The 26,308-nt window shown below is 57.0% G+C and overlaps 1 protein-coding gene across 1 annotated transcript; it reads left to right on the top strand.

Annotated features, from left to right (window-relative positions):
- Positions 1-4,043: 4,043 nt before the first annotated feature.
- On the top strand, positions 4,044-25,317 carry NCS1 (neuronal calcium sensor 1). Its single transcript, XM_064676894.1, has 8 exons — positions 4,044-4,394; positions 17,068-17,092; positions 18,595-18,733; positions 19,218-19,296; positions 19,410-19,498; positions 19,813-19,890; positions 20,270-20,386; positions 21,068-25,317. Exons 1-7 carry the CDS (start codon positions 4,331-4,333, stop codon positions 20,366-20,368), a joined length of 573 nt encoding a protein of 190 aa, XP_064532964.1. The 5' UTR covers positions 4,044-4,330; the 3' UTR covers positions 20,369-20,386; positions 21,068-25,317.
- The last annotated feature ends 991 nt before the right edge of the window (positions 25,318-26,308 follow it).

Here is a 26,308-nt window from a genome sequence, read left to right as displayed (position 1 = left end):
AGGAACACCCTGGCTGGTGAGCTGGAAGCTGAGGAGCACCATTTAAAGCTGCTCAGAGTCTTGAGATCATCCCCATATGTAAAACTGCTGTAATCTGAGATGAGGGTGATGCCTGGGAAGCTGAGGATGTCCCCAGAACTAGCTGATGTGTTCCTGTCTTTGTGGTTGTTGCACCAGGATGTTGAACTCACTCTGCTGGCATTTTTTTTTTCAAATCCTTTCAAAAAGCAGCTATTTTGGTGGCTCTCAGTGCCAGCGGTGACCACGGCTTGTCTGGTGGAGCAGCCAGCACTGATGCCAATAATTCCTTTGGCTCTTTTTCTGACTGAGTCAGATCACTCAAGCATTAACCTTAAAATAGCAACTATTTTTGCAGTTGTTATAATTAATCTTCTGTGTGTGTATGTTCTTTCCCCATCCCAGGCTCTGAGGCTTCACCATTCCCCTGCTGACCCACTCCCTGCTTTGGCACAAGAAAGCTCTTAGCAAAACTTGGCTTTTCCACAAAAAGAAAGCACAAAGTACAGGCTGTGTGTGCTCTACTTTGTGAGTTCACTGCCAGGCAAAAGCTGTTTGCCTTTGCTGTTGGTGTCTGCAGTCACAGATTCCTCACTCATGTGGTCTGTTGGTTTTGGAGCATCTTCATCTGATTTTGGGTGGGTGGATGTGGAAGGGGGATGTTCACAAGCTGACAGGTCTGGGGGTGACAGAGATGGCCACAGAGATGACAGTGATGGGTGGATGGATGTGTGGGGTTTAGTGATGCAGCAGGAAAAAGGGGGTTGGTGAAGTCTGAAGCCTGAGTAGACCCTGTGTGGAGCCTCATCCAGCCCTGGGAAGTGGAGGAGAAAGGCAGGGGGTGGGCTGAGCCTGGATACTACTTACTCCATCCTCAATTTGCTGCCCCACAAACAGCTCCAGCCATGCCCAAGGTGGGGTTCAGACAGCCCTGTGCTTGGGCTGTGTTACACCACTGATTTTTCAGGTCACAGCACAGCAGTGAGGGGGATGAAGGCGGAAAAAAACAACCTTTTGCGATGAAGCACAGAGAGTAAGAACACTCAGTCAGGGAAATGCACCTCACTGCTTGGATGCAGTGCTATTCCCACGAGGCAACTGCAATCCTGACAATTAAATCAGGAAGGATGCGTTGGGGAAAACCCCCGTGATGGCGTCTGAGGATGCTGATTAAATGTGTGTGGTGTGGTTGAGCCCACGTGGAACAAAAGGCTGCGTGGCTGAGCCTGACAGACTTTGCTGTGTCCTGGGGGGAAAAGAACTCGGGGGTTTTATTAAACATTTTTGAGTAAATACCCAAGGAAGGAAAAGCTTCCTGCAGACACACACTCGGCTGCGCAGCCCACGCAGCTCCCAGCTCTTACAGTCAGTGCGTGGAGCATCCTCAGATCCCATCCCAACCTCCAGCGCTGGCGTGGCAGGAGAGGTAAAAGCTTCCCTTTTAGCAGGACCCCGCTCTGACCGCAGCAGCGACAGCAAATATCGCCCAGGGGATGATCATTTCCATGGCAGCGCGTTGCAATCCGGTGAGCAGACAGCGGGTGCACCGCGAGCGGCACACGCTGTTGCCTAATCAAAAAGCCAGCCCGGGGCAGGGCTGGGCAGGCTCTGAGCTCGTCCTGCAGCCACTGGTGGTGAGGGGATGCGAGCACTGCCCGAGGTCTGCCTTGGAAGAGAGAGCCAGGGGGATTTATAAAGCAAAAGTTCCCTCAAGAGCTGGCCCTGTATTTTTTCTCTCTGAGCAAACAACCCAACTCCTTCCCCGGCACACTGACCACACTCAGCTGGACGTGATTGTCTTGTGCCCCGTCACTGTTTAGATTTCAATCCCATCAGCCCCAGGAGTCTTTCCGGGCTAGGGCTGTGTTTCTCTGGCTGTAGAAATGTCACTTTATCCCAGAAAATGCCACTGGTGTTGTTATTTAAACAATAATAGGGTTAAAGCTAATAATTAGGAAGCGAAAGTGACTGGCTTGCACAGTTTCCGATTACTTTTCTCCTCTCCTCTGTGTGATCTGAGCTCTCTCCTCAGCATTCCCCGTGGTGGAGGCAGGGTAGAGTTTTAAATAGAATTAAATCCCTTTAACATCAGTTTTGCAGCAGCAGAGCCTGTGCTAAAATGCCTGTGCTGTGCAGGGCAGGTTTGGGACCTCGCTGGTCCCCCCAGTTGGGAGCAGGACAGGTTGTGCTCTGCACACATCAGGACACGCCTGCCGCGACACAGTTACAGCCCAGGGACCACAGAGGAAGGGAAACACTGCAAAATGCGGTGTTTTGCTGATGGGCAGCAAAGAAGGGGTTGCACAGGGCGTTTTGCAGCACAAACTGGAATCTGCTGAGGCCTGTGCCAGAGTCACGGGCAGGCCTTTGTCCCTAAAAGCTCTGCAAATGTTAGAAGTGGCTGGGAGGGGGTTGGAGGGGAGGCAGGAGCCTCACAGAGCTCCCACTGCCACGTGTTGCCAGTCCCCCATCGCTCAGTGCTGTCCCTCCAGCTCGCCCCCAGGGTGTGCCACTGCTGGGACACGCTGATGGTGTTTTTATACCCTTCTGCCATAACGAGCTCGTTTGTGTGAGGCTGGGGAACAGAAGAGGAGGTGTTTCAGAAACATCCACTTGGGGAACGTATCCCTGGAGAAGTGAGTGTCAGGCAACATTTGGCTGGTTAAAAACAATAAAGGTGGGGAGAGCAGCGCTGTGTCAGCTGCACTTCCCTGTCCCCTCTGCAAATGCCCTCAGTAAGTGTTGTGTTGGGCTCTCTGCAGCCTTGCAGACAGGTTTTACTGTATCCAGGCACAGATTTTCCCCCTCCTTGGCTGCTACCACAGCAGTCCAGGCATGCCTGGGCAGCTCCAGCAGGGCCCTCATTGCAACACAGGCGGGAAGAAAACTGTATTTATCGTGTGCATCGGTACAGCTAATGACTGCACAGACACAGAGAGCTTTTGTGGAGGCATAAAGCCCTGCATGGGTTTGAGGTGGTGGAAGAGCTGGGTGCCACGGCTTTTAGCACTTGTATGGTTTCCTGGTTGCACCACAAACCTGCTGTAGGTTGAATCTGTGGGCTTTTTGAAGCCATTGAATTTGGTCTCTCTATATGCACGTTGCAGAGAGTGAGTGAAGGCTCACAGGAGCCCTGGGCTGAGAGTCACAGACTGTAGAGTCACAGAATGGTTTGGCTTGGAAAGGATCTTAACCTCCTTCCAACCCCTCTGTCATGGGCAGGGACACCTTCCACTACACCAGGTTGTTCAGAGCCCCATCTCACCTGGCCTTGAACACTTCCAGGGCTGGGGCAACCAGTTTCTCTGGGCAACCTGTGCCAGTGCCTCACAGGGAAGAATTTCTTCCTAATATCTAATCTAGACCTGCCTTCTTTCAGTTTGAAGCCATTCCTCCTTGTCCTGTCATTCCACACCTTTGTCCAAAGTCCCTCTCCAACTCTCTTGTAGCCCCTTTATGCACTGAAAGGGGCTCTAAGGTCTTCCCAGAGCCTTCTCTTCCACAGTCTGAACACCCACAGTTCTCTCAGCCTGAATATCCTGAGCTGGAAGGGACCCACAAGGATCCAATTCCTCCAAGTCATGAGCAGACCCCTCTTCAGCTGGGGCACGAAGGGGTTGGAAGGTGCTTCTACAGCTGGAGGTATTGCTGTCCCACCAAGGTCACCCCCGCACTCCGAGCTCAGCCTCGCTCCATCCTCCGTGTTCCCACCGCCAGCTCCCGGATCCCCTCTCTCCTCACCCCCCAGCTGCCCATCACCCCCCCGGGGCAGCGCCCCGACCCCCAGCGCCCCCCCAGTCTTTCTCTCCGGCTGTTCCCGCTGATCCCTGCGGAGCGGCTCGGGGCGGGGGGGATCGCGGCGGCGGGGGCCGCTCTGGAATCCCCCTCCCTCCATGGGGAGCGGCGGGGCCGTGCCGGAATTCCTTCCTCTCCCCCCCGCCCCATCGCGCTCCCCATCCCGCTCCCGCAGCGCGGGGCGGGGCGCGCCGCCCCCCACCCGCCCCTCCGCGCCCCCGCGGCCGCTCCGCGCCCGGCGGCGGAGGGCGGGGAGGGCGCGTTGTAGCCGGGGACACGCACACGGACACGCACACGGACACGCACACGGACACGCACACGCAGGGCGGCCCCGCAGCGCGGCTCTGCGGCCGAGCCCCGCCAACAAAGACCCCTCTCCGCCGCCCCCTCCGCCGGCCGCGCCGCCGCCCCCCGCGGGATGTAGCCGGGCCGGGAGCCCCGCCGAGGCAGCGGCCCCGCCGCTCCGAGCCCCGCAGCGAGGCCGGGAGGCGGCGGGCTCAGAGGCGCTGCCGCCACCATGGGCAAATCCAACAGCAAGTTGAAGCCTGAAGTTGTGGAGGAGCTGACCAGGAAAACGTACTGTGAGTGCCCCCGGGGGGCTCGCCGGGGGGATGCCGGGGGTGCGGGGGGGTCCGCGGTGCCGCCGCTCCCCCCGGGTCGGTGCCGCGGCGAAGCGGCGGCTCCTGCGGGGCCGCTCCCGGAGAGGGCGCAGGCTCGGCCGGGCTTTGTTGGAAGAATTCAGGGATTGGCTTGGGAGGAGGAAAAAACCCATAAGGCAGCGGAGACACGGAGAGGGGCAGCGAGCCAGGGGAACGCGCCGTTTTCTTACAAAAAACCATCCTCCGTGGCCTATTTCTGAGCCTCCGGGAACGGCGGGGCCAGGGCCGCATCCTGCCCGCCCGCGGCGCCCACCGGAGCATCGCGCCCTCGCTCGCCGGCCCCCCGCCCATTCCCCGAGCATCCTTCCCCCGGGCTGCCCGGCCCCCGGTACCCAGGGCCCTCCGCGGGGATTGTTCTCCTCGGAGCCAGGCAGCAGCTCCCGGAGCGGGGAGCTGAGCGTCTGGGTGGCTTCCAAAGTTTGGGTGCGTTAGTTGGAGGGGTTCCCTTTGTTATTGCGCTCTGAAGTGAAGAGACCCACACCGGCGAGTTCGGTATTTTTCTGAGTAGCTCAGTGTCGGTTTAATAACCTGATTTTCTAAGCGAGTGGCTTTCCCGTCTGGACCTCCACGTTAATCTTATTAACGTGGCTGGTGCCTGAGCCGTCCAGTTTTAGCAAAATCAGTTGTTTTTTTTTCCTGAAGGATGCACAAAGGAAACAAAGGCTTTGGTGGCTCAAGTTTGCCTCCCCGCTTGCAGGTCGCAGATATTCCCTTAACGTGCAGCAGACCTGCGAGCTCTCCCCGCTGTCATTGCTGCAGTCCCACGGCAGCGCTTACCCAAAAAGGCAATAGATTAGGATGCAGCAAGTTCTCCCATATGGAGAAGAGGCAATACTGGTGCATTGCACAACCCTACACGCGGGGTTGCTCTCTGCCATGGCAGAGCAGGCAGGAGGAGGGCAGATTGCGGTGGGGGCATGTCCTCATAGCCAGAGAAGGTGTGATGGTTGGGGTACCCCAGCAGGGCTTCCTCAAAGTGCTCAGGGAGAAGAAATAGTGAGAAAGAGGCAGTGCTGGCTGGGCACAGCCCCTGTCTGGAGCTGGAGCTGAGCCCTGGGTTTTGGTGTCCTCACTGCAGCTGTCACCCACAGCAAGTGCAGCCACACCGGGCCAGGTACAGTTATTGCTGTGCTGCAATTGCAGCCACTGTGATGATCTGATCTCTGGTGGAGAGGGATCTGGGGACAGCCAGCCCCAGCACAGCCTCGTCTGCTGGTGATCTCCTGTGTGCTGGGCTTTCTGCACCCTTGGGGTGGCTCCTTTCTGGGCCAGGAAGGTGCAGTTGATGTGGGGCACATGGGCAGTGATGTCCCTTGTCTTACCTGCACCCAAACACGGTGCTGGTGAAACCATCATCTGTAGGCACAGGGATGTTTCTTCGCTGGATGAGGCCAGCAGAGAGTCACTGCCTTTTGCATCACTTCATTCCCAACTTTCTGCTCCTTTCTTTCGGATACCCTCCTCTTTCCACTGCAAGAAAGATTATGGTTCTCCCATCTCTCTCTTGGTGAGTTCCCAGCCTGCCTGTGGGTTTTCCTGCCTGCTCTGGACCTTTCACTGCCTCTTTGCCAAGGTGCAACAGACCCATGTACCTGTGCAGGTGAGGCAGCAGCACCTGGCAGCCATACCACGAGGCAGCACATGGCTCTTGGCATGGCCAGAGCCTGGTGCAGCATCCCAGCGTGCTCCAGCAGCGTGTGGCTGGTGGTGTGGTGCCTGTCAGGGAGAGCCGTCGCTAATTCCAGGCTCTGTTTGTTGATCTCTGCTCATTCCACCTCTCGTCTCTGGGATTAATTACTTTTGCTGAGCGTTTCTGCCCCTTTTCAACAGCTGTCAAGGCGAGCGTGCATTCCCTTGTCTGGCAAAGCACTTCACAGGGCCCTCCCAGGCACGGCTGAGAGCCTCTGATTTATCTTCAGACCTTGGGAGATTGGAAAGATATTAATTTCCTTCTGTGTTTTGGGGAATCCAGGCAGAGGAGAGGCAGGTAGGAGGGCAGGGCTGTGCTGAGTACAGCGGGAGGGACTGATCAGACCCCTGTGCTGTGGCTGTTGGAACAGCTGGAGCAGGGGATAATCATACCCACAAATCCATGGAATATTCAAGAATTTCTGGGGGCCTGCTTGGGAAAGGTTTTGCTCCACAGCACGGTGGTATTTTGGCACCTTTTTGTCAGACGCTGGTGACCATCCTAAGAGCATCCCTGGCCTGTGGTGCCCATCCCGTGTTCTGGCTGCCGCGTTGCTGAGCAGGTGCCATCCCTGCCTCATGCATGGTGCTGTTTCTGCTGCTGCTACAGCACATCTGGGCAGATGTCTCTGGGAGCCTGAAACTGGCAGGTAATGATGGGGACCCGCTTTTATCCCAGGGAGGTTCCCGTGGCAGCGTGAGCCATGGCTGTGGTATGTGAAGGGCTTCTCCCACGCTGGGATTTCCTTCCATTGCATCATTTTCTGTTCATGTGCTTTCCACACAAAACGAAGCAAGTAACAAAAAGCCCCTTCTCGGTTCTGCAGGATCAGAGGGATGGGGAGATGTCACCCCCCCTCTCCCCACCCCATGCAGCTTTTCTGCACATTTATCTCATCCATGGGACACTGCAGTCCGTGCCGGTGTCTCCTCAGTGGTATTCCAGTGCCTGGTGGCTTCCTGTGTCCCCTCTCCCCTCTGGGACTTCCATCTCCTATTTATGGTGTTTCACTGGTCATAGCAATCCTGGGACAAGCAGGTGGTGGGAACAGCCAGGAGAGAAGTCTGGGGTGTTTCATGTGCCAGGACAATTGTAGGCAAGGTGGTTGAGCCGAGGATGCTGCAGAGCTGCCGTCAGCGGCCTCTGTGAGCGGTGAGAAATGTTTTACTGCGTGTATGCAGAGCAGGTTGTCCCAGGCCCTGCTGGGAACCGGACATGGAAAGGCAGGAGCCTGGAAACCTTGTCTCTTGGCTCCTCTCCCCACTCTGCTCCTGACTTACAGTGCTGGGGGCCAGATTTTAATGGCACTTGGACACCTAAAGGCAGAGAAGGACATCTGAGGGCTTCTTTGAAGTGCTGGCTGCCCAGGTTCTGTTGGTTTGGACCCATCACCATGTGCACTTCTGCATCCCCAGGCACCTGAGTGCTCAGGAATACCTGGCAGTGCCAAGCTCACCCATCTGCCAGGTGCTGGAGCAGCGCTGGTGGGGAGAGCCAGGCTGAGGGGTGAGGATTTAACCCTCCTCAGAGGCCAGGTTGGTGCCACACAGGAGCATGCAGGAGAAGCCAATGCCTAGTGAGAATAATACTGAATAATAAATTATGCAATTCTTTGTACTTCTATGCATCCTTTCATCCGAAAGCCCTCAAAGTGCTTTATAATAATTAATTTATTAATCTTCCTCATGCCTCGTTGGGGTAGCTCAGAGATGCAGTTTTGTGTTGTGTCCCTCGAGGTGGTAACTCCTGAGACTTGAAGGAACCACCATCCTCCCTGGATCACATCTGACAACCCCTCTTCTACAGGGATTTAAACCTGAGCTTAGCTTGGGCCAAGTGCTCAGAGCTGAGGGCCACCGTGGGACTTGGGATTGTGCTTAAGAGCCTTGTGGGGCCATTCAGAGGGTTCTGCTAAGCTGGAGATTTATGAAGGTCCTGGGGTATGGCTGCAGCCTGCATAAAGTGTGTAAAGTGCACATGTGGGTGCACAGCATGTGTCCTGGGTGGAAATGGCTTGACATGGACTCCTGGGAGAGAAATTGGGAGAGAAATACAGAGCCGAGTGTCCCTTCTTGCAGCAGCGCTCCCAGGCCAGCCCAGCCACAGCACTGGCAAACCCTGAAATCATGAACCAGACTTAACAATGTGAGGTTGTTTCAGAAAAGCATGTTAGCCCTTTTTTTTTTATATATATTTTTGGGGAAGATTGGCTTTCAGAGTTCCCTTTGCACTGCCCATGTGCAGAACTAACACTGTATTATTTTTGATGCCAGCTGCAATAGCTGAGCAATCCGTCACGCTCGGAGCCCTGTCGGTGCAGCAGCATCACTGCTGGGGCTGGGTTGGGATCAGGGGGATGGTCCTGGTGCTCTGGAGGCCACGGTGGGACTCCAGTGAAGGCGTGGGAGCCATGGCAAGGGTGCCAAAACGGCACCCAGGCTGCAGAGTGGGTGCGGGGAGAGGAAGATGCTCTTTTCCCAGGAACCATGTCCCACCCACTGTGATCTATTTTGTGGATTTTTAAACTCACTCCAGCATCATCATTTTCTGCTCTTTTACAATAAGCCACAAAATTGGCTCTGTTGCTCGACAGTAATGCAGGGAATTAATGGGCATTAGTTTAAGAGCAAATGATAAACATATTGATTTGTAGTTACGGGGGTACGTGGTGGCGGGTGGAATTCTGTGGGAAAGGAAAGGAAATTCTACGACAGCAGCAGTTTTCAGCCAGGAAAATCACTCGGTTCCTCGCTGGGGGAACCAGGCTGGGGCTTTACTCCGTCGTGCCGCCCCTGTGCCAGGGAAATGTGCTGCTGGGGTGGTGGGCAGGAGCAGGGGAGGGACCTCAGTAGCTCCCCACTGCTGCTGGTTTATTTTTAGCCTCGAAAGTGTTTGGCCCCAGGCACTGGGTTTCTCTGCCAGGTTGGTTCGTGTTGAAATCCCGCCTGTTGCTCATCCAGCAGAAAGTGGGGTGAGCTGGCCACGTGGCTATGGACCCGTTATCCCTCAGTGGCAATGCTGGGGGGAATATTCACAGTGATGGGTGACTTTTAACAGGGGATGGAGTGACAGGACAAAGGGGAATGGCTTCAGACTGAGAGAGGGCAGGGTTAGGTTGGATATTGGGAAGAAATTCCTGATGGTGAGGATGGTGAGGCCCTGGCACAGGTTGCCCAGAGGACCTGTGGCTGCCCCATCTCTGGAAGTGTTCAAGGCCAGGTTGGACAGGGCTTGGGGTCCCAAGGCAGGATGATGGGCAGGATATGGCAGAGGGATGCCCAGGGGCTGGCGTTTGGTTTTGCTCTGTTTTTACTGCAGCCACATGTAACCCAGAGCTGTGAAGGTGGTTGTTGTGGTTCATGTTCACTGCAAGTTTGATGGGGACCTGCTGTGCTGCCTTCAGAGGGCTGTGACAGTCTGGAGCCATCTCCAGCCCCTTCCCTAAGGAGACCCCGACCTGATCCCAGTGAATCTCACGACTGGGCCCCCCATGTGCGCATGGACCTGGGATCCCGTAGGTCGATAAAAGCAAAGCAAGTTTTGGGGTGTCAAAAGCAAATTTTGAGGAGTCCCTGTGATCCCTGGGAGTTGCTTGCAGTGCCAGGGTGGGAAGGTGGGGACGTGACTGAGGGCCCTGAGGGTTCCCTCTGCGGCAGAGCGGAGCAGCCGTACCCGCCGGCCGCGCTCGCGCCGCTGCTGCTCCGGCATCAGAAGAATCACATTTCATTTATCCCCTGACATGTTAATGGATCTGCTTAACCACTCTCCTGACCTCTGCTGCTGCCGCTATAATTAAGGTTGTGAAACAAGAAGCTCTGAAGGCATCAAAGGAAGCGGCTGCTTCAGGGAGGAGCCTGCGGATGCGCTCGCTCTGTTATCGGGGTGACATCTGTGGGGTTGCTTTGATTCTCTCTCCCCTCCTTGTTCTCCTGGGAGCTGGATGGCAAGGGGAGCCAGGGTTCGTGCCCTGGGCAGGGGTGGCCATGGGGTGCTCAGCCCAGGACAGGGTGTGTCGCTCTCATCTCCATTGCTGTGGGTTCCTCAGCCTGGTGGTGCCAGCACAGGGCTCTCTCCTCACAGCTCCGGCACGTTCTCTCTTCAAGGCATGTTTTTGCTTTCCAACTGGAAGGAGGGCTGCCTGTGCTTTGTACACTGCTTCAGCCACCTCTATTTCTCCAGCATCTTCTGATCGATGGCCGGACCACATGGAGCTGCTCTGGATGTTGGTATTACCCCTTGGTGAGCTCTGGTTCCTGCAATAGAGACCAGGAGGGTGGCAGAGATGGCCCTGCTGTCAGTGAGGCCATGAGAATCCTTCTGACTTTCCTGAAAGCAGGGAGCAATGGCTGGGCTGGAGAGGCTTCCCTTCCCCTCCAGAGGGGAGTTTTCTCCTCTGCCTGGGGCAGGAATCACTCTGTGGGTTTGGGACAGCAAGGGATGGATTGAGCAGGGGGCAGGAAGCAGCTGGGCAGTTCCATGCCTGTTCCATGCCTGTTCCCAGCAGTACTGGGGATGCTCAGCTCCACCAGGGCATTGCTGCACTGGCTCATGAGGAAGCTGGGATTAAATCCAGCCTGGGATAGACCTGTCACAGCCACCAGTTCCTGCTGTGGGGGTGCTCCAATCTGATTCATTAATTTCCAAATGAAGGCACCATCCTTTGCCCTTCCTCTGCTGCCTTTGCTGCAAAGAGCAACTGCTGCTTTTTCCCTAAACCCAATTTCCAAAGCCTAATGTCGGGCCCTTAAATATTTAATAAAGTCTAAAAAGGATTTCAACTGCATATTGGCTTTCCTGTTGGTACCGGCCCCGGGGGAGATGAGAACAGAACTGCTCATGGACCTGTTTATCCAGTCTGGGAGCAAGACAGAGCACTAATGGTGAGGAAGTGCCAAACGCACAGGCAGCGCTCCCGCGTATCGCTCCGTGTCTCCGTGACAAATGACACCAATAACACTGTTGGGCTCCTGAACCCGCCACGGTGCTGGCAATGTGTGTGTCTGATGGGGAGAGAAGTCAAATTTGGCGAGCTGGGATGGGGATGTCCTGCTCCAACAGGTAGGCAGCTCCAGCTGTGTGGGTGACAACGTAGTGGGGCTGCTCCCACCTCCCTTTGGGATGTTGGAGGGATGGATACCTGCATGAGGACACTCCAGCCCGTGGGTGATGTGTCTGGGAACAGGGATGAGCACGGGGCTGAGATGGGGTGGTTTGGGCAAGGTGCAGCTGGTCATCTCTGGGAGCAAAAGAAAATGTCATCAGGCAGGTTCCTGCTGTGGTTGTTTTCTGGTGCCAGGGTTTAATGCCTCTTTCCCAGAGCTGTCCCTGTGCCACCCAGAAGCAGGAGCAAAGCCCAGCCTGGGCAGTCTTGTAGCCCTGGAGCTGGAGCTGAGCCCTGACACAGGGCACGGGACTGTCTGCTCTGTAATGGTTAACCAGGACATTGTTATGGAGTTCAGCCTGGGTCAGTGTTTGCAGGTGCGAAGTCTGCACAGAGTACCTGCTGTACCAAGCCCAATGGTCACTCTGAGGGGACTTCTACAGCGGTGTTTGTTCAGACTGTGATGCTGAGCCCGAGTCTGTCTCCCAGGGGCTGGAGTGAAATCGGAGCGAGCGCACGCACACGCTGCCGAGCCGGGCGGGAGGGAGCTCGTAGCTCGTAATTGGTCAATATTAACATTGTGATGATGTTGAAAGTGGAGTTTGTATCAGAGTTATATTCAGAAAATTCTTAAATATGTGTTTCCCAGAGGCAAGGGGCGGAGTGTGTTGGGCATAAATTGCAGGGTGTGCGGGGCTCACCCTGGAGCACCCTGGTATTTTACGCATGAGGGGCCGATTAGCGCACGCATGAGCACCCCAGTCACTTCCTCATCCGTGCCCAATAAGTTCACGCATGAGCACCCAATTAATACACAGATGAGCGCACAATTAATTTACATGTGAGCACCCGGTTGATTTATGCATGGCTGCCCAGTTAATTCATGCTGGATCTCACGCTTTTCTGTGCATGAGCGCCCCGGTGGCTGATGCATGAGTGCCCAGTTAATTGGTGCATGTGCCTCCAACCAGTTCGTGCCTGAGTGTCCAATTAATTTATGCATGAGCACCTGATCCACTCACACCTGAGTGCCCAATTAGTACGTGCACAAGTGTGTTATCTACTAATTACACTAATTTACACATGAGTGCCCAATTAGTTCACGCAGGAGTGCCCAGCGAGTTGACGCGTGACCGCTCAATTAATCCGTGCATGAGCGCCCCAGAAATTCATGAATACCACAAAAAATTGATGCATGAGCCCCCAGCTGGCTCATGCATGAGAGCCCCTTTCACTCACGCCTCAGCACCCCTGGCAGTTCATGCATGAGCACCCAATTAGTTCACCTAGAAGCACCCACATAATTTATGCATGAGTGTCCAATTAGTCCATGCATGATCTCCCGGTGTATTTTTGCATGAGTGCCCATCTGGCTCAGCTGTGGGTGCCCAGTTAGTGCAGGCCTAACTGCCCCAGTCCTTCATGCCTGAGCACACACTTTGCTCATGCAGGAGCACCCACTGCACACATGTAGGTGCCCAGTTTCCCATTATCTTGGGGCTGTGTTGAGCATCCACGGCAGGTTTAGGCAGCCTCAAACCCAGTGGGAGCCCAGCTTAGGGTGATGAGCTGGCTCCCCCAGACTGGGATGCCCAGGAACCTGTGAGGACCCTGTGAAAGAGAAGCAGATCCTGCCATGACTCAGTGGGTGGTGCTGGACCAGTCGGCTGTGGGTTGGCAGCAGAGCCCATGACCCGGGAGAGCTGGAGTGCCCTGTGGCAGTGAGGGAAGCCACTCTGTGGCTGGAAATAATTAACTGGTTTCCTGATAAGGTGGTGGTGGCCACGGCCCCCGTGGGGCTGGAACATCATGTCACCTCATGAATCCCACTGTGGCCGGGGGTCCTTGAAGCATTTTGAATCTGGCCACCTCCTGCCCTCCTTCCTGCTGCCCCAGTCCGGCCACGGTCCAGCGAGCAGTGAGCTCCCCTGCAGCAGGGACACGGATGGGGATTTGCAGTCCCGGATCTCTCCTCTCCTCGCTGCCTGGAAAACACAAATTAACAGGCTTCAGCACTGATTAACCAGAGCTGATTCTTGCTGCAGTGGCAGCTGGGTGGTGGGAGGAGAGGGGGCACGGGAAGGGCGGGTGGTGACGGAGCTGTCAGTCCTCGCCTGTGCCGCTGGGATTGATGGAGAGGTGGGGGGAGAGAGTTGGGGGGATTTGGGTACCGGTAGCTGGGAGGAGGGTGCCGGGGGCTGCTTGGAAGCTCTGCCCCTTTGTGCTATGGGAGATGTGCGGCCAAAACCCTCCTGCCAGCTGAGGCGGGAGCAGGAGCGGACCGACCAGTGCTGCCAAGGGCAGCGAGGGCCCGTGGCCGCAGTTTGGCCGTGCGGGGCAGCTCCTGAGCTGCTCTGGGTGCCTGTCCCCGCTGCCTGTCCCTGTCCCCACTGCCTGCCCTGCCTGCGGTGCGAACCCCTCGCTCGGCGATTCCCTGTTCTTTGCTAGGAGCAGCAGAACAGCGATGTGCTGTCACTGATGTGCCGTCGCTGCTGCCGTGCGGTGATGTTCCTGCGGGGCCGGCGTCTGCGGCGCGCAGCCCGGGGCTCCCGGCTCGGCGATGCCTCTTCCAGCGTTGCGGTTCATAACGAATGCTAATACTCTGCCTTTATTTAGCACCTTTCATCCCCAAGGATCCCGGGGCACGCTGCTACTAACAAGCTGCTACGTGTGCTATTTATAGCCCTCCCCACAGCGGCTGCGGGAGCGGCGGTCCCTGGAGCACGGCACGGCAGCTGAGCCCGGCTCAGTCCCGGCTTAGCCGGAGCTCGGCTCTGCTCCGCTGTGATGCTGCAGTGGGGCTTCTGGGGGTCACCGGCTTGTCCTTGTGCGCCGGGGGCACACCTGGCTGAGGTTTGTATCGCTGCAAATTGATGTGTATCGGCTCAGCATCGCGCCGTAATCGATGCCGGGGGAGGGAAACGCAGCAGCCGCCGCTGCCACACGGGTACTTTCTGTGAGCTCGGCTGGGCTCTGCGTGCCGGGGAGCTGCAGAGCGTGGATCCGGGTGAGTGGAGGGACAGCCCTGCCTCTCTGTGTGTCCCCTGTTCCCAGCCTCAGGACAGGTGACTCAGTCACACACTCACTGGTGTGTCCCCCAGGGCTTCCCTGTCTGCAGGTCCAGCTGCCGGGCTGGGCATTAGCATCCCTAATCGGTGCCGCTGGCTGTCACACCCGGCAAGGTCGGAGTGGCTGGGAAGGGACAATCATGAAGTCATCATCTGTCCCAGATCCGAAGCAGCAGACACAGGGAGGCAGGTACAGCTCAGGCCCCGCTCACCTGGCCACAGCCACGCTGGATCAGGGCTGGGGTGTTTCCCTGCACTGGGAACACTCTACCCCTGTGGAGAGGGGAGCTTTGGTGGCAGATTTGGAGGGGTGCTCCCAGAGGTGGGTGGTTTTCCAAGGGTTGGGAGATGAGGCTGTGCTCCCACCCCAGGGCAAACCCCACAGCTTCCTCCGCACCCGTAGGACAGGCACTGGTGCCTGTGTGCTGGAGGAGGGATGGGGCTCTGCATGGCTCCATTCCAGGATGCACATTAACAAATCCCTCCTCGGGAGCCCCGTGCTGATTTTCAGGCTGGCACCTGAGTGGTTTCCTCCGTCGGAAAAGCCTCTCCTGGGAGCATCACACATCCCTCCTGCGGCACGAGGGGAGCTGGCTCCATCCCTCCCTCCCGCCTCAACCCGAGCGTATCATTACCAGCATTTCTCCTGCACTAAAAAAAGCACAAATTTCTTAATTGTTTCCTGCTGGAGTTGAAAGGCAGCTCCCGGGCCCAAAATAGCACGTTGGGGGAAACGCAGTCGAACAAGAGAGAGCAGAAGGCGATCTGCCTGGAGGAGCTGAGCCGAGCCCTGACTGCAGCCTCAGGCTGCTGCTTTGGCTCCTTTCACCTGCCCCAAGGGCTGCCCGAAGTCCTGCTGCTCACCCTCCTCCTCCTCCTTCCACCTGCCCTTCATGGTGTCCGCTTGGGCTTGACTGGGGCTGCGGAGCTGATGCCTGGGGATTCTCGAGGTGGGGGTCGTGGCCAGTGTGTCGATGCTTGTAGGGAATGTGTGCAGAGAAGCCCATTTCTGTAAGAGATGTCACTCAGCATCTCTCTTTTGGAAGGATGCTTCCATGCAACCCTTTTTTTGGGATGGGGAAATCCCTTGGGACTGGCATGACTGTTGTTTTAGCCCACCCCAGCTCAGCTGCTGGATGCAGCATATCCTTTCTGGCTCCCTTCTGATAGGAGACCTCCATCCTTTCCCCTGTCTGCTCTTCTGCCAAAACAAACAACTCTCCAAATCCCTCCTGCAGTGCAGCCAAAGCCCTTGGTGTCCTTCATCCCAGGTGCCAAGCATCCCTGTGCCTGCCCCACCTCTTGTGGGGTGTGGCTGCCCAGACACCCCATGGTGGTACTGCGGGTGCTGCTGCCCTGTGCCAACTCCCTGGGGAGTCTGGGGTAGCCCTTCCTGGGAGAACTGCAAGCTCTGTCCCTCCAGCAACCCCTGAGCTGGGATGGAGGGACCCCCAGTGCATGGGGACAGCCTTGGGCACAGAAATTCCTGCCCACAGGGATGCTGGAGCCAGCACCCGGCACGTGGCAAGGGGGGCCCTCTCCTCTGCGCTCTGCACCTTCTGCCAGGCACGTTACAAATCTTCCTGATGGAAAATTGCTTTCTTTTTTTATTTTTTATTTTTTTTGCCATCCAAGGTAATTGGCATCTGTTGATGTGTCTTGGGTCTCTATTTTTATCAGCCGTTTGCACGTTGACATCTCCGCTCGCCTCATTATCCCCGCGCCTTTCAGACCTGTGGCTTTTCTATCATTAGTTAGATGCACGATGCAGAAGAAATGACTAATGAGGTTGTTCCCCCCTGTGCCCACCCCCTGGCATGGGGCTCCCTGCTGGCATTCCGGCCAGGCACTGCTCCTGCAGTGGGACAAGCAGGGACGGGTGCCAGGCCCCTGCCCTGGCATCCTGCATCCCATCAGAGCCTTTCCTCTGCTGAGGACATTTGCCATCTCAGCAGCTGTCCCTGGGCTGGGGGCACTCAGGATTGCCAGTGTTTGCTGTTTTCTAACTTGTACGTTGTTGGGGTTTCTCCAGAGCCTGGTAAAGCTTCCCAGGGCCCTGGGATGGATCTGATGATGTTTCTCCAAGTGGGTCAGAGGCAGCTGGTACCTGGGGGGATGCCAGCTCTGGGGCTTTGCCCATGCCCATGGTCAGTATGTCAGGGCCAGGCATGTTCCTTCCCTGAGCTAACTCCAAGCAGATGTTTTGGCAGATGTTTCCAGGGATGTTTTAGCTCTGGGGAGGTGGGAGGGCAGGGCCAGTACTGTCCCTGCATGGTCCACAGTATCTTGCAGTGATGGTGCTGCACTCTCCTGGCAGGGACTGAAATATTTTGAGGAGCTCCCTAGTTTCAGGGCTGGAGTGTCCCCAGCACCTGCAGCCTTGGCCCCGCTGACCACCTAGGGTGGCCCAGGCTGTGCCTCAAAAGCAGCCATTGGCATGTGGGGAACACATGGCAGCATGTGGAAAAAGTGAACCCCGGGGTATTCCCTAGGGAATTGACTGATGGGAGCCCTGGGGCATTCTCCCTGGGAATTGACTGATGGGAGCCCTGGGACATCTTCCCTGGGAATTCACTGATGGGAGTCCCAGAACATCCTCCCAGAGAAGTCACCGATGGGAGCCCCAAGGCATCCCCCTGGGAAGTCACTGGCAGAAGAGCAGAGGAACAGCTGTCACAGCAAAAGCACTAAATTCCTGTCTCTTTTTTTCCTCTTTTCTCCTATTTTCTCTTACAGTCACAGAGAAGGAGGTGCAGCAGTGGTGAGTGTCCTCTGTGGTGGTGAGCTGGCAGGGGTTTGGGGACGTGGGCAAGGGGAGGGGAGCTGATGGCACTCAGCCACCCTGCTGGCTGGGCAGAGGTGGGGGGTGGAGGAGGCATGGGCAGGGTGCAGGTGTTGCCTCATAGGAAAAAGAGGGTTCAAAAAAGGTACAGAGAAAAGAAAATAGAGTTTTTTTCCTTGCACACCTCATGCCTGGTGAGGCTTGACTGCTGCAGCTCTTGGCCCTTCCCTCCCCATATGGGTGGCATGGGGACATGGGGACTGTCCAGCTGGTGGCCAAGGCCTTGGCTGCAGGAGGCTGGTGCTGTCCCAGCAGGTCCCCATTTGCAGCAGGGCCCACAGAGGCTGGCAGGGGTAAGATCCATGGTTTCCTGCTGGCAGCATGCTCTCACCCCATCCCCTGCGCCCCACCGAACACAGCGCCCTAGAAAAGCCACTGCTTCCCTTTCATCTCCCTATCCCACCAGTCAAGGTTTGCTTTCTTTATCTCTTTCTCTCATCCTTCCCCCCACCCGATGAGTCATAGCTGCAGCAGCGTGGAAAAGATGTCACTGGCACTTCGGTTTCCCACCTCGCCACCCCCTTCCCCTCCTCCTCCAGCCCTCGTCCCGCTGCCACGGGAGCCTGACAGATCTGGGCGATGTGTTGCATAATATTCACGTACCCCACGTGGTCCCCGTGTGCTCCCTGCATGCTCCCTGCACCCACAGGTGCCACACCCTCCAGGGTGGCACTTCACAGCACCCAGGTCCCCAGAGCTGGGACCAAGGGCTTTTTGAGGTGTTTAAGCATTGATGGGTTTTGGAGATGCCACCTGAGGACACAGTAACCCCGCTGTGCCCCCCCAGTTCCCCTGAGCAGCTTTCACTTGGGGTTGTGCAAAAATCATATCCTGAGTTGGAAGGGACACACAAGGATCATCAAAGTCCAGCTCCTGCATATCCCAAGAATCCCACCATGTGCCTGAGAGCATTGTCCAAATGTTTCTTGACTTCTGGCAGGCTCAGTGCCATGACCACTTCCTTGGGGAGCCTGTTTTGGTGCCCAAACACTCTCACAGAACCTCAGCTGCCATTGTGCCATTGTTTTTCACCAGAGCATGGCTGCAACACGGGGTTGCTGTCAATCCTCTCTGGGCAGGGGGTCCCTGTCCCCTCCCAGCTCCTGGGCACCGTTCAACACAAGCCTGGTTGTGGCTCTGTTGCCACTTGTGGGCTGGCAGCAGGTTGGAGCAGTGGGCACTGCTCGGTGTCACCGGTGCCACTCGCTGCTCGTCCCCACTGCCGTCCTTGCTGTGGTGCCCACAGGGATCTCATCCCACAGGGCTGGGAGGCTGCGGGTGGGTGATGGGAGTGACACAGGGAGCACCTGGGGACCTTCCCAGCTCCAGCCCACTGCAGCACTGGGAAGAGCCTCATCCCAGCTTCCCAGGGCTCAGCGGGGAGATCCTCCTGGTGCCCATGCTCTGTCCTCCCTCCACAGGTATAAGGGCTTTATCAAGGACTGTCCCAGTGGGCAGCTCGATGCCGCTGGCTTCCAGAAGATCTACAAGCAGTTCTTCCCCTTTGGCGACCCGACCAAATTCGCCACCTTTGTTTTCAATGTCTTTGATGAGAACAAAGTAAGTGTGGGATCCGGGGGCGCAGTCCAGGGGGGTCAGGGCTGTGTCTGTGGTGGTGGTGGGATGGGTTTGGAGCACGGCTGGGCAGCACCGGAGGAGCAAAATATTCCAGTGCTTCCTGGGGCGTGAAATCGAAGTGGCGCAGCTGGAGCGAGTGAGCCCCCACGCTTTTTTTAGTCAAGGAGAGTCACGTGGGGAAAGGCGATGAAGTGGCAAAGCAAGAGAGGAGAAACACGATGTTTTGGTGCTGCTGACAAAAGCCCAGCCTTGCAGTGCCCCCACATTCCAGAGCTGCTCCTGCAGGGATGCTCGCTGGCGGGCCGGGCACCAGCGGCCGGATCACGCTGCTGGAGACAGATGTGCATCGCTCCTCCCTCCCCGTTGCCTCCTCGGATGTGCCCCCTCGGAGGGCACATGTGGGCAGGGAGGGCTTTGCTGGACAGGGGTGGCAGCAGCACCCTCACCCCCTCCTTCCTTTCCCCAGGACGGGAGAATCGAGTTTTCGGAGTTCATCCAGGCGCTGTCAGTCACCTCCCGGGGGACGCTGGATGAGAAGCTGAGGTGTAAGTGCTCCCTATGGGATGCCGGTGGGCTCAGCCCCACAAGGGTGCTGGGGGATGTCACGTGGGGGTGACAGGCTGGGGTCCCAGCACCTCGGTGTTGCTCTGGCTTGCAGGGGCGTTCAAGCTGTACGACTTGGACAACGACGGGTACATCACGAGGAACGAGATGCTGGACATTGTGGATGCCATTTATCAGATGGTGGTAAGTGGGGTGGGGGGGGTGAGTGGGTTGAGCAGCCTCTGGGGGTCCCTGCTGGGCTGGAGCTTGGCTCTCTGGGAATGCGGAAACACCTCCAGTTCCTTCTTTGGCTTTTTTCGATGGGGGATTTTGGCCATCGTGGCCAGGACGGGGTCTGGGTCTGACTGCTGTGTGTGGTTCTGGTGCCAACACCGTCCCCTTGCACTCTGTCCTGATGTCAGGGGTGTTGGGGGGACAAAACTCGTGTCCTTGCCTGGGGACCCCTTCCAGGCAGGGCACAGGTGGGTGCATGACCGGGCCCTGTCCTGCTGCTGCAGGGAAACACAGTGGAGCTTCCTGAGGAGGAGAACACACCGGAGAAGAGGGTGGATCGGATTTTTGCCATGATGGACAAGGTGAGGATGCTTGAGGGCTTTTTCCCTGGGGCCAAGGGATTCAGGAGGTGCTTTGGGCCCCTTTCCTGCATCTCAGCTCTTGCAGGTGCCTCCTTCCCTCATCAATACAAGGTCTCAGCTGCCACCAGGATCACTGTCAGACCCCCCCCACATCCTCCAGAGATCCCTGTATCCATTTCAGGGTCCCCAAGGTGGCACTGCCCCATCCATGGCACTCCTCCCTGGCTGCAGGCGTGGGTGGCTCGATGGGGAAACCGAGGCTGCGGCAGTGGGGAGGACCTGGGGGGCTGTGTGGGATGGTGTGGGTGCTGCCAGGGTGCTCGGTGCCGAGGTCACTCAGCTGGGCCAAAGCGGTGCTGTAACAGGATTGTTTTTCCAGAATGCAGATGGGAAGCTGACGCTGCAGGAATTTCAGGAGGGCTCCAAGGCCGACCCCTCCATCGTGCAGGCGCTCTCCCTCTATGACGGGCTCGTATAGTCCCGGGGCCAAGCGGCGGTGAGTGCGGGGCGGGGGGCCGGGGGTGCCCCATGTCCCACCTCCCTGGTGCCCTTCTCATCTTCCCTGGCTGATTCTCCTCTGCTGAAGCATCAAAACATGGGCATCCCCCTCAGGTCCAGAAGGGGGGGATGTTTGCCCCATTCTGATGGGTTTCTCCCAGTCCCTCCTATCCCACAGAGCACCCCCAGACCACATCCCATGGGGGTGGCAGCGTTTGCCTGTGGCACAGCTCATGCTCTCACCAACAGATTTGGCTGCAGAGGAGGCAGGGAGGCAGCTGGCATGCTGGGGGCATGGGGATGCTCCAGAAAGATATTAAATTAAATGTTTTATTTATATTATATCTTATCATATTATGCTCTGGAGCTGGCGGCGTTGGAGACTCTGTGGTTCATGGCATCCCACAAATGCTGGGCAGAGCACACCATGGACCTTTATGTACCCCATGGGGCCACGTAGAGGTGTCTCATGGGGTGATTTTGTTCATCCCAGTCCAGTCAGCGTCCAGCCATGGGGGGTGAGGCATTTTTTAACCTCACTGGAGTTCTGAGCTCTTCAGAATCTCCCTTGTGTTTCCTGCTTTGCCTTTCCAGCTGCGCTGCTGTCTCGCGAGGTGGCCACGGGGATTTCTGCCCATCCTTCTCACCCCGTTTCCCTTCTCTCCGCCCTCTCCTGCAGATGCCTGGGGGAAGACGCTCTCCGTGCCATCCGACCGACCACCGCCGCGCGAAGCTTGCCTGTCCCTCTCGGCCTTCCTTTCTGTTCCGCGAGCAAAGGATGCCCTCGCAGCGCGAGCTCACTCCCCCTCTCTGCACTCTGAACCAGCCGCTGCCATTCGCCAACTTCTGCTTTTTCCAAAAAAAAAAAAACCCCGCGCCAGACCCCGGTCTGAGCGGCAGCGAACGCCCAAGACTTCAGGGCCGGGGGAACGGGTCGAGCGTCGCCGAAGGCAGAGCTCCCCCCCCGGCCTCCTCGCTCCCCTTTTGCTCCCCTTTTCCTACGTTTTTGGACGGGACTGCGGATGTGCCGGCGCGGTCCTCTCCTGGGAACCAGCCGGCTGGAGACGGAGCCCAAAGGTACCGGGGGGCTGCACACCCCGGGGTGCTGCCTGTGCGGGGCAGCCGGGGAGCCGAGGCACCGACAGCGATGGGGAACAGAGTCCTGGCGTCACCCACGATGCCGCTGGCAGCCCGGCCCGGCTCACTAGGAATATATATTATATTATTATTATTTTTTTTATTTTTTTTTTGGTGAGACAGTATTGTGCTTTTTTGGTTTGGTTCTTTTTTTTTTTTTTTTCCCCCTTTGGTGGGAAAAAAAGTGAGGCTTTTTTTTTTATATGCCTGTCTCGGCGATCGATATCCTTATTTATTTGTTGTAAATGTTGCTGCTGTGTTTCGTCTCTCCTGTGTGTGTGTGTGTGTATGTGTGTCTCCACCCACCCAGGTGAGGATTTGTAAGGTTTACATGCTCATACACTATTGCGGGGACCCGGGAGCCTGCAATAACAATGAAGCCAAAAATCTGCCTTCCCCCTTCTCCTCCCACCTCCCCCCCCAATATCCCAAGCTCCGTGGGCTGGCTGCTCTTTGGAGGGGATGCTGTAGCTTCTTTTCCTCTTCCTGTTCCCTGTTGCCTGCATTTTTCTGTTCACCCTTCCCTTTGGGAGCTCAGTGAGGACTTGCTCAGCCCAGCAGACTGAGCTGCTCCATCCCTCAGGCAGGCAGGGCGAGGAAACCACTGGGCACCAGAGCGTCCCTATTTCCTTCCTTTATTTCCATTTTCTCGCTGCATGAAAAAGTATTAATGGAGCCCAGAGCTGGGTTTTGCATTCAAAGAGGTTCCTTTGCTATTTTCTGCTTTGCAAACGGTGGGAAGGTCTGTTTGGTGATGGCTGTGAATCAGCCCATGTGCCAGTGGGGCTGATGGAGCAGAGGGGGTGCATTGCTCCGACTTGCTCCTTCCCTCCATCCCAGCTGGAGCCATGTCACAGAGGGATAGGAATATGCACCCGGATGTGGGACACACAAATGTGGGGCTGCAGCGCCCTGGCCATGAGAGGTGCTTGTATGGCCTCTCTGTCACCCACCACCACTCCAGGATGTGCCCTCGACTCAGCCCCACTGGCACACACACTGTGGGACACAGTTGGCATCTCTGCTGGAGAATGAGCATTGAGTGAGTGCTGCCACAGCTCAGTTTCCACCCACCTTGGCCCCTGCCCCAGGGAAGGAGAGATGTGCATCCCCTTGGGAGCAAAGTGCAAGATGCCTGTGGGACCCCTAAAGCCAACCCTGAGGGGCTCACCCTTCCACCCCTGGTCCAGCTGATGGTGGCAGCATCTTTCTGCCCAGCCGTATCCCAGAATGTCTGCAGCTCCTGTGGCCAAGCCTAGCTGGGGGAGTGTCCCCATGGCAGTGGGAGGTGACAGCTGGATGTGGAGGACAGCCTCACAGGTGTCTCATGATGCAGCAGAAAAGGCAGTGCCTTGGTGTTCCCTGAATCCTCCTGGCACGGCAAAGACAGACGCCCCAGCCAAGGGATGCTGGTCCCTTGCTGTGCAGCCCTGCTCCCGAGTTCCAGGGCCATGTGCTTATGGTACTTTCTGATGCCCATAAAAAAACCACCTTTCCCCATCCCCAAGGAGACCAACCTCAAATCCACGTGCAATATTTCTGCCTCTTCTGCAGTTCCTGCCCCGAGGGTGCCCATGTTTTATAGTGTGGGAGTCATGGAGGGTGTCACTTTGCTGCCTCCCAAGGAAACTCCTTTTCCTTGATGCTTTGTGGCCAAAATGCAACTCTCTGGGGTAGACCTTTGCAGTGCCTCCAACTTGTTGAATGCTCATCTGCCTGACGGGTCCCTTCCCGGTGCCAGTGGATGTTCCCAATGAATGTGACACTGCTGTAATCGCCTCCACTGACAAATGAGGGACCCTGTGACGTTTGACACAGCTCCCGGGCAAAGCCAAACCTCATTTGCTTTGACATTTACCCTGAAAAGCTTTCAACTTTCAGAGGACCTGTCATGAGTTGAGCTCCATCAGTGCTCCCCGGGGAGTCAGCCCTGCCAGGGTGCTCGTCATGCTGAGTGTCCCTGAGCAAAGTCTTTTGGCTCCAGAATCCGCCCCCTGCTGCTGTGGATTTGGGACCCTGGCTTGGTTGCTTCCAGTCTCCCTTTGGCGAGCACCGAGGGCCCCCAACTCCTCCTGAACACCACCAGAATCTGCAGCATCCCAGTACTGCTGAAAATAAGGCTTGGAGCATCTTGTGCTTGGGAATGTTGGCCTTAAGCTTCTCGTGCCTCAGTTTCCCCATCAGTGAAATGGCCGGGGTGAGCCATCCCCCTCTGGAAAGTGGTTCAACGCCTGTGCCCTGGCAAGCATGAGTGCTGGATATAGCTCATGGCTGCGGCCATGAGGGCTTGGCAGGACCCACCAAACATCAGGCACGTGTGGAACACCGGGAGCGGTGCACGAACCGCCGGGGTGGAGCTCACATCAACGAATAATTAAGTCCAGTCTCTGTTTTGCACCTGCCCATGACGAAAAGCAAACGACCGACAAGCCCTGGTTTGTTTCTGTTCCTGCTCCGGTTCCTGGTGTCTCCAAAACAGAGCCCTGGCGATGGGAAGGGGACCCGAAGCACGGCCAGGCAGAGGCGCAGGTCCCGCCCCGGTGACTGCAGCGTGTCCCCCCCTTCTCATTTGTCCCTGTCGGTGTTGCCCCATGAAATGCCATGTCTGTACTTTCTTTTCATTTTTCTGTCCATGTGCTGACTGTTGCTGCTTTGTACCCGTCTTTCCTTGAGCTCTGGGGCTGGGCTGGGCTGAGCTGTTTCCCCCAGGAGCAAGGATGTGGGAGAAGGCTCTGGGGGCAGATTCCCCCCTCCCTCTCCTCACAAACCAGGACCCAAGAGAGAGAGAAGCAAAGGGTTTTTCCTCTGGAGCAGCCTGTTAATTAATGTTATTTATAACGAGATCTTGCAGCCCCCAGGAGCGCTCTCCCCTGGGTTGGTGAAATGGGGTGTTTGATTATGGGGAACCCCAGACCCTGTTTGTGCCAGGTACCAGTTGCATCTCACCCACGTGTGCAGAAGCAGGTGCCTGTTGGTGCTCCCTGTGCCATCAGGACACTGCATCCTCGTGGGATGGGGGGGCTGAGGCCGTGGGACCCCCATCTCAGAGCCACTGCTCCTCAGTGGGCAGGGATGCAGATGACCAGCTGCCCGGGGGGGGAAAGTTCTTGGGGTCTGGGGACTGGCTTCAAAGCAGGGCCAGGCATGGCATGGGGGCAGCTGAAATCGCTGGCAGAGCTGCCCTCTTCCCACATACTTAGGGTCAGGGGGGATTTGGACGGGATGGGAGGGTGACCCACAGCCAGCTTGCTGTCCCCTATCATCTCCAAGGAGGAGATTTGGGGCATTTAGTGAGGGCATCAGCCACCCCTCCTTCCCGAGGGCATTGGAGGGGAGGGATCTGGCTGGGGCAGGAATGGGAGCTAGGGACAAAGGAGGGAGCTGATGGCCCTGGTCTCAGTGCACAGTTTGGGGTTCAGCAGTTTTGGGGTCTCAGTTGCCAGCCCTGCAGGAAAGCCATCCTTCCCTTCTCTCTCTGCTCCTGTGGCCACCTCTGGGCTGGGTGCTGTGTCCTGTGGGTGGGACCCCAGCCCCACCAGTGGGACCCCTGCCTGGGGGGTGGCTGAGCCCTGGGCTGAGAAGCAGCAGCTCCAGCAAAGAGCCTTGTTTGTGAAGATGAAGCCTGTGTGTGCGTCCGTGCCGGTGTCTCGGCTTGCATGCCCCGCTGCCTTGTCTTGAGATGAATTCAAGAGCAAACCAAGCAAAAGAAACAGTTTAAAAACAAAAAGAAAACAAAACGAAACCCAGGAACTTTGTGACAGTGGAAATAAAAGCTTAATGACAGTAAGAAAATGGCTGTGGTTCGTGATGTGCTGGGGTGGAGGGTCATGGCAGCCCCTGGGCACCCAGAAGGGCTGGGAGCTGGGCTGGGGGGTACAACCATTCAGTGCCTGGAGCACGGGGCTGTGGTGACACCAGCAGTGAGCAGGGCCAGGGGGTAAACCAGCACAGCTGTAAATAGGGATGCTCTCAGCCCTGTGACCAGGCACTGTGCCCACACCTGTGATGAGCTGGGAGGTCTCAGCTTCAGGCATGTCAGGGGCCCTTCACCTGGGTATCACTTCTCTTTCCACCTCCTTTTACCCAGACACAGGTTTCCCTCTGCCAGGTCCCATCCTGCCACAGTGTCTCCATCCCTTCTTCGTGTTTCCTTTCCCACACTTGCAGCCGGGTGCCCACTGGTGCCATCCCTGTCTCTTCCTCGTCGAGGCAGCAGGCTGGGAGCTGTCGGGTCGCTTTGGCACACAGTGGCTGCAGAGGAAGCTGGATGTGAATATCCCATCGTTGTGCCCCATGTCCCAGACCGGAGGTGCCCCTCGGCAGCCCCCCCTGCCACTGGCGGGGCTCCCAGGGGGGCTCCCAGCCTGGACTGGGCTTTTCACGTGCGGTGGGATCCCGTGTGCCATTCTGAGCTGCCAAGTCTTCTGGAAACCAGCACTGCAAAGCCTCCCTGCCAGCCCATCTCTGTTGTGTTTGCTCTCCTAACGAGGCTGACTAATTGTTTTCAGGAGGCCAGAGGGGATGCCCTAATGGTCTGAACAAGGGGACTGTGTTTGCACAGGGGGTTTTGTCCAGAGGTGCCTTGTGCCAGCCCATGGTGGGGGCAGCCAGGGATTTCTCCCCTGTGCCAGGGAGTGGGCGAGGATGGGCACAGGCTCCAAACCACGGTGCTTGCTCAGAGGCTGTGCCTTAACCCCCAGCAAGGAAAGGGTTAAAGCCCAGCTAGCACAGGTGCTCCTGGGAGTGGGAGCACTGGTGATTGTGGGAAGGGCTGGCTGGGATT

Source organism: Pseudopipra pipra, chromosome 20, assembly GCF_036250125.1.
Source record: "Pseudopipra pipra isolate bDixPip1 chromosome 20, bDixPip1.hap1, whole genome shotgun sequence".
NCBI lineage: Eukaryota > Metazoa > Chordata > Aves > Passeriformes > Pipridae > Pseudopipra > Pseudopipra pipra.
This window is presented reverse-complemented; position numbering and strand designations above follow the sequence as displayed.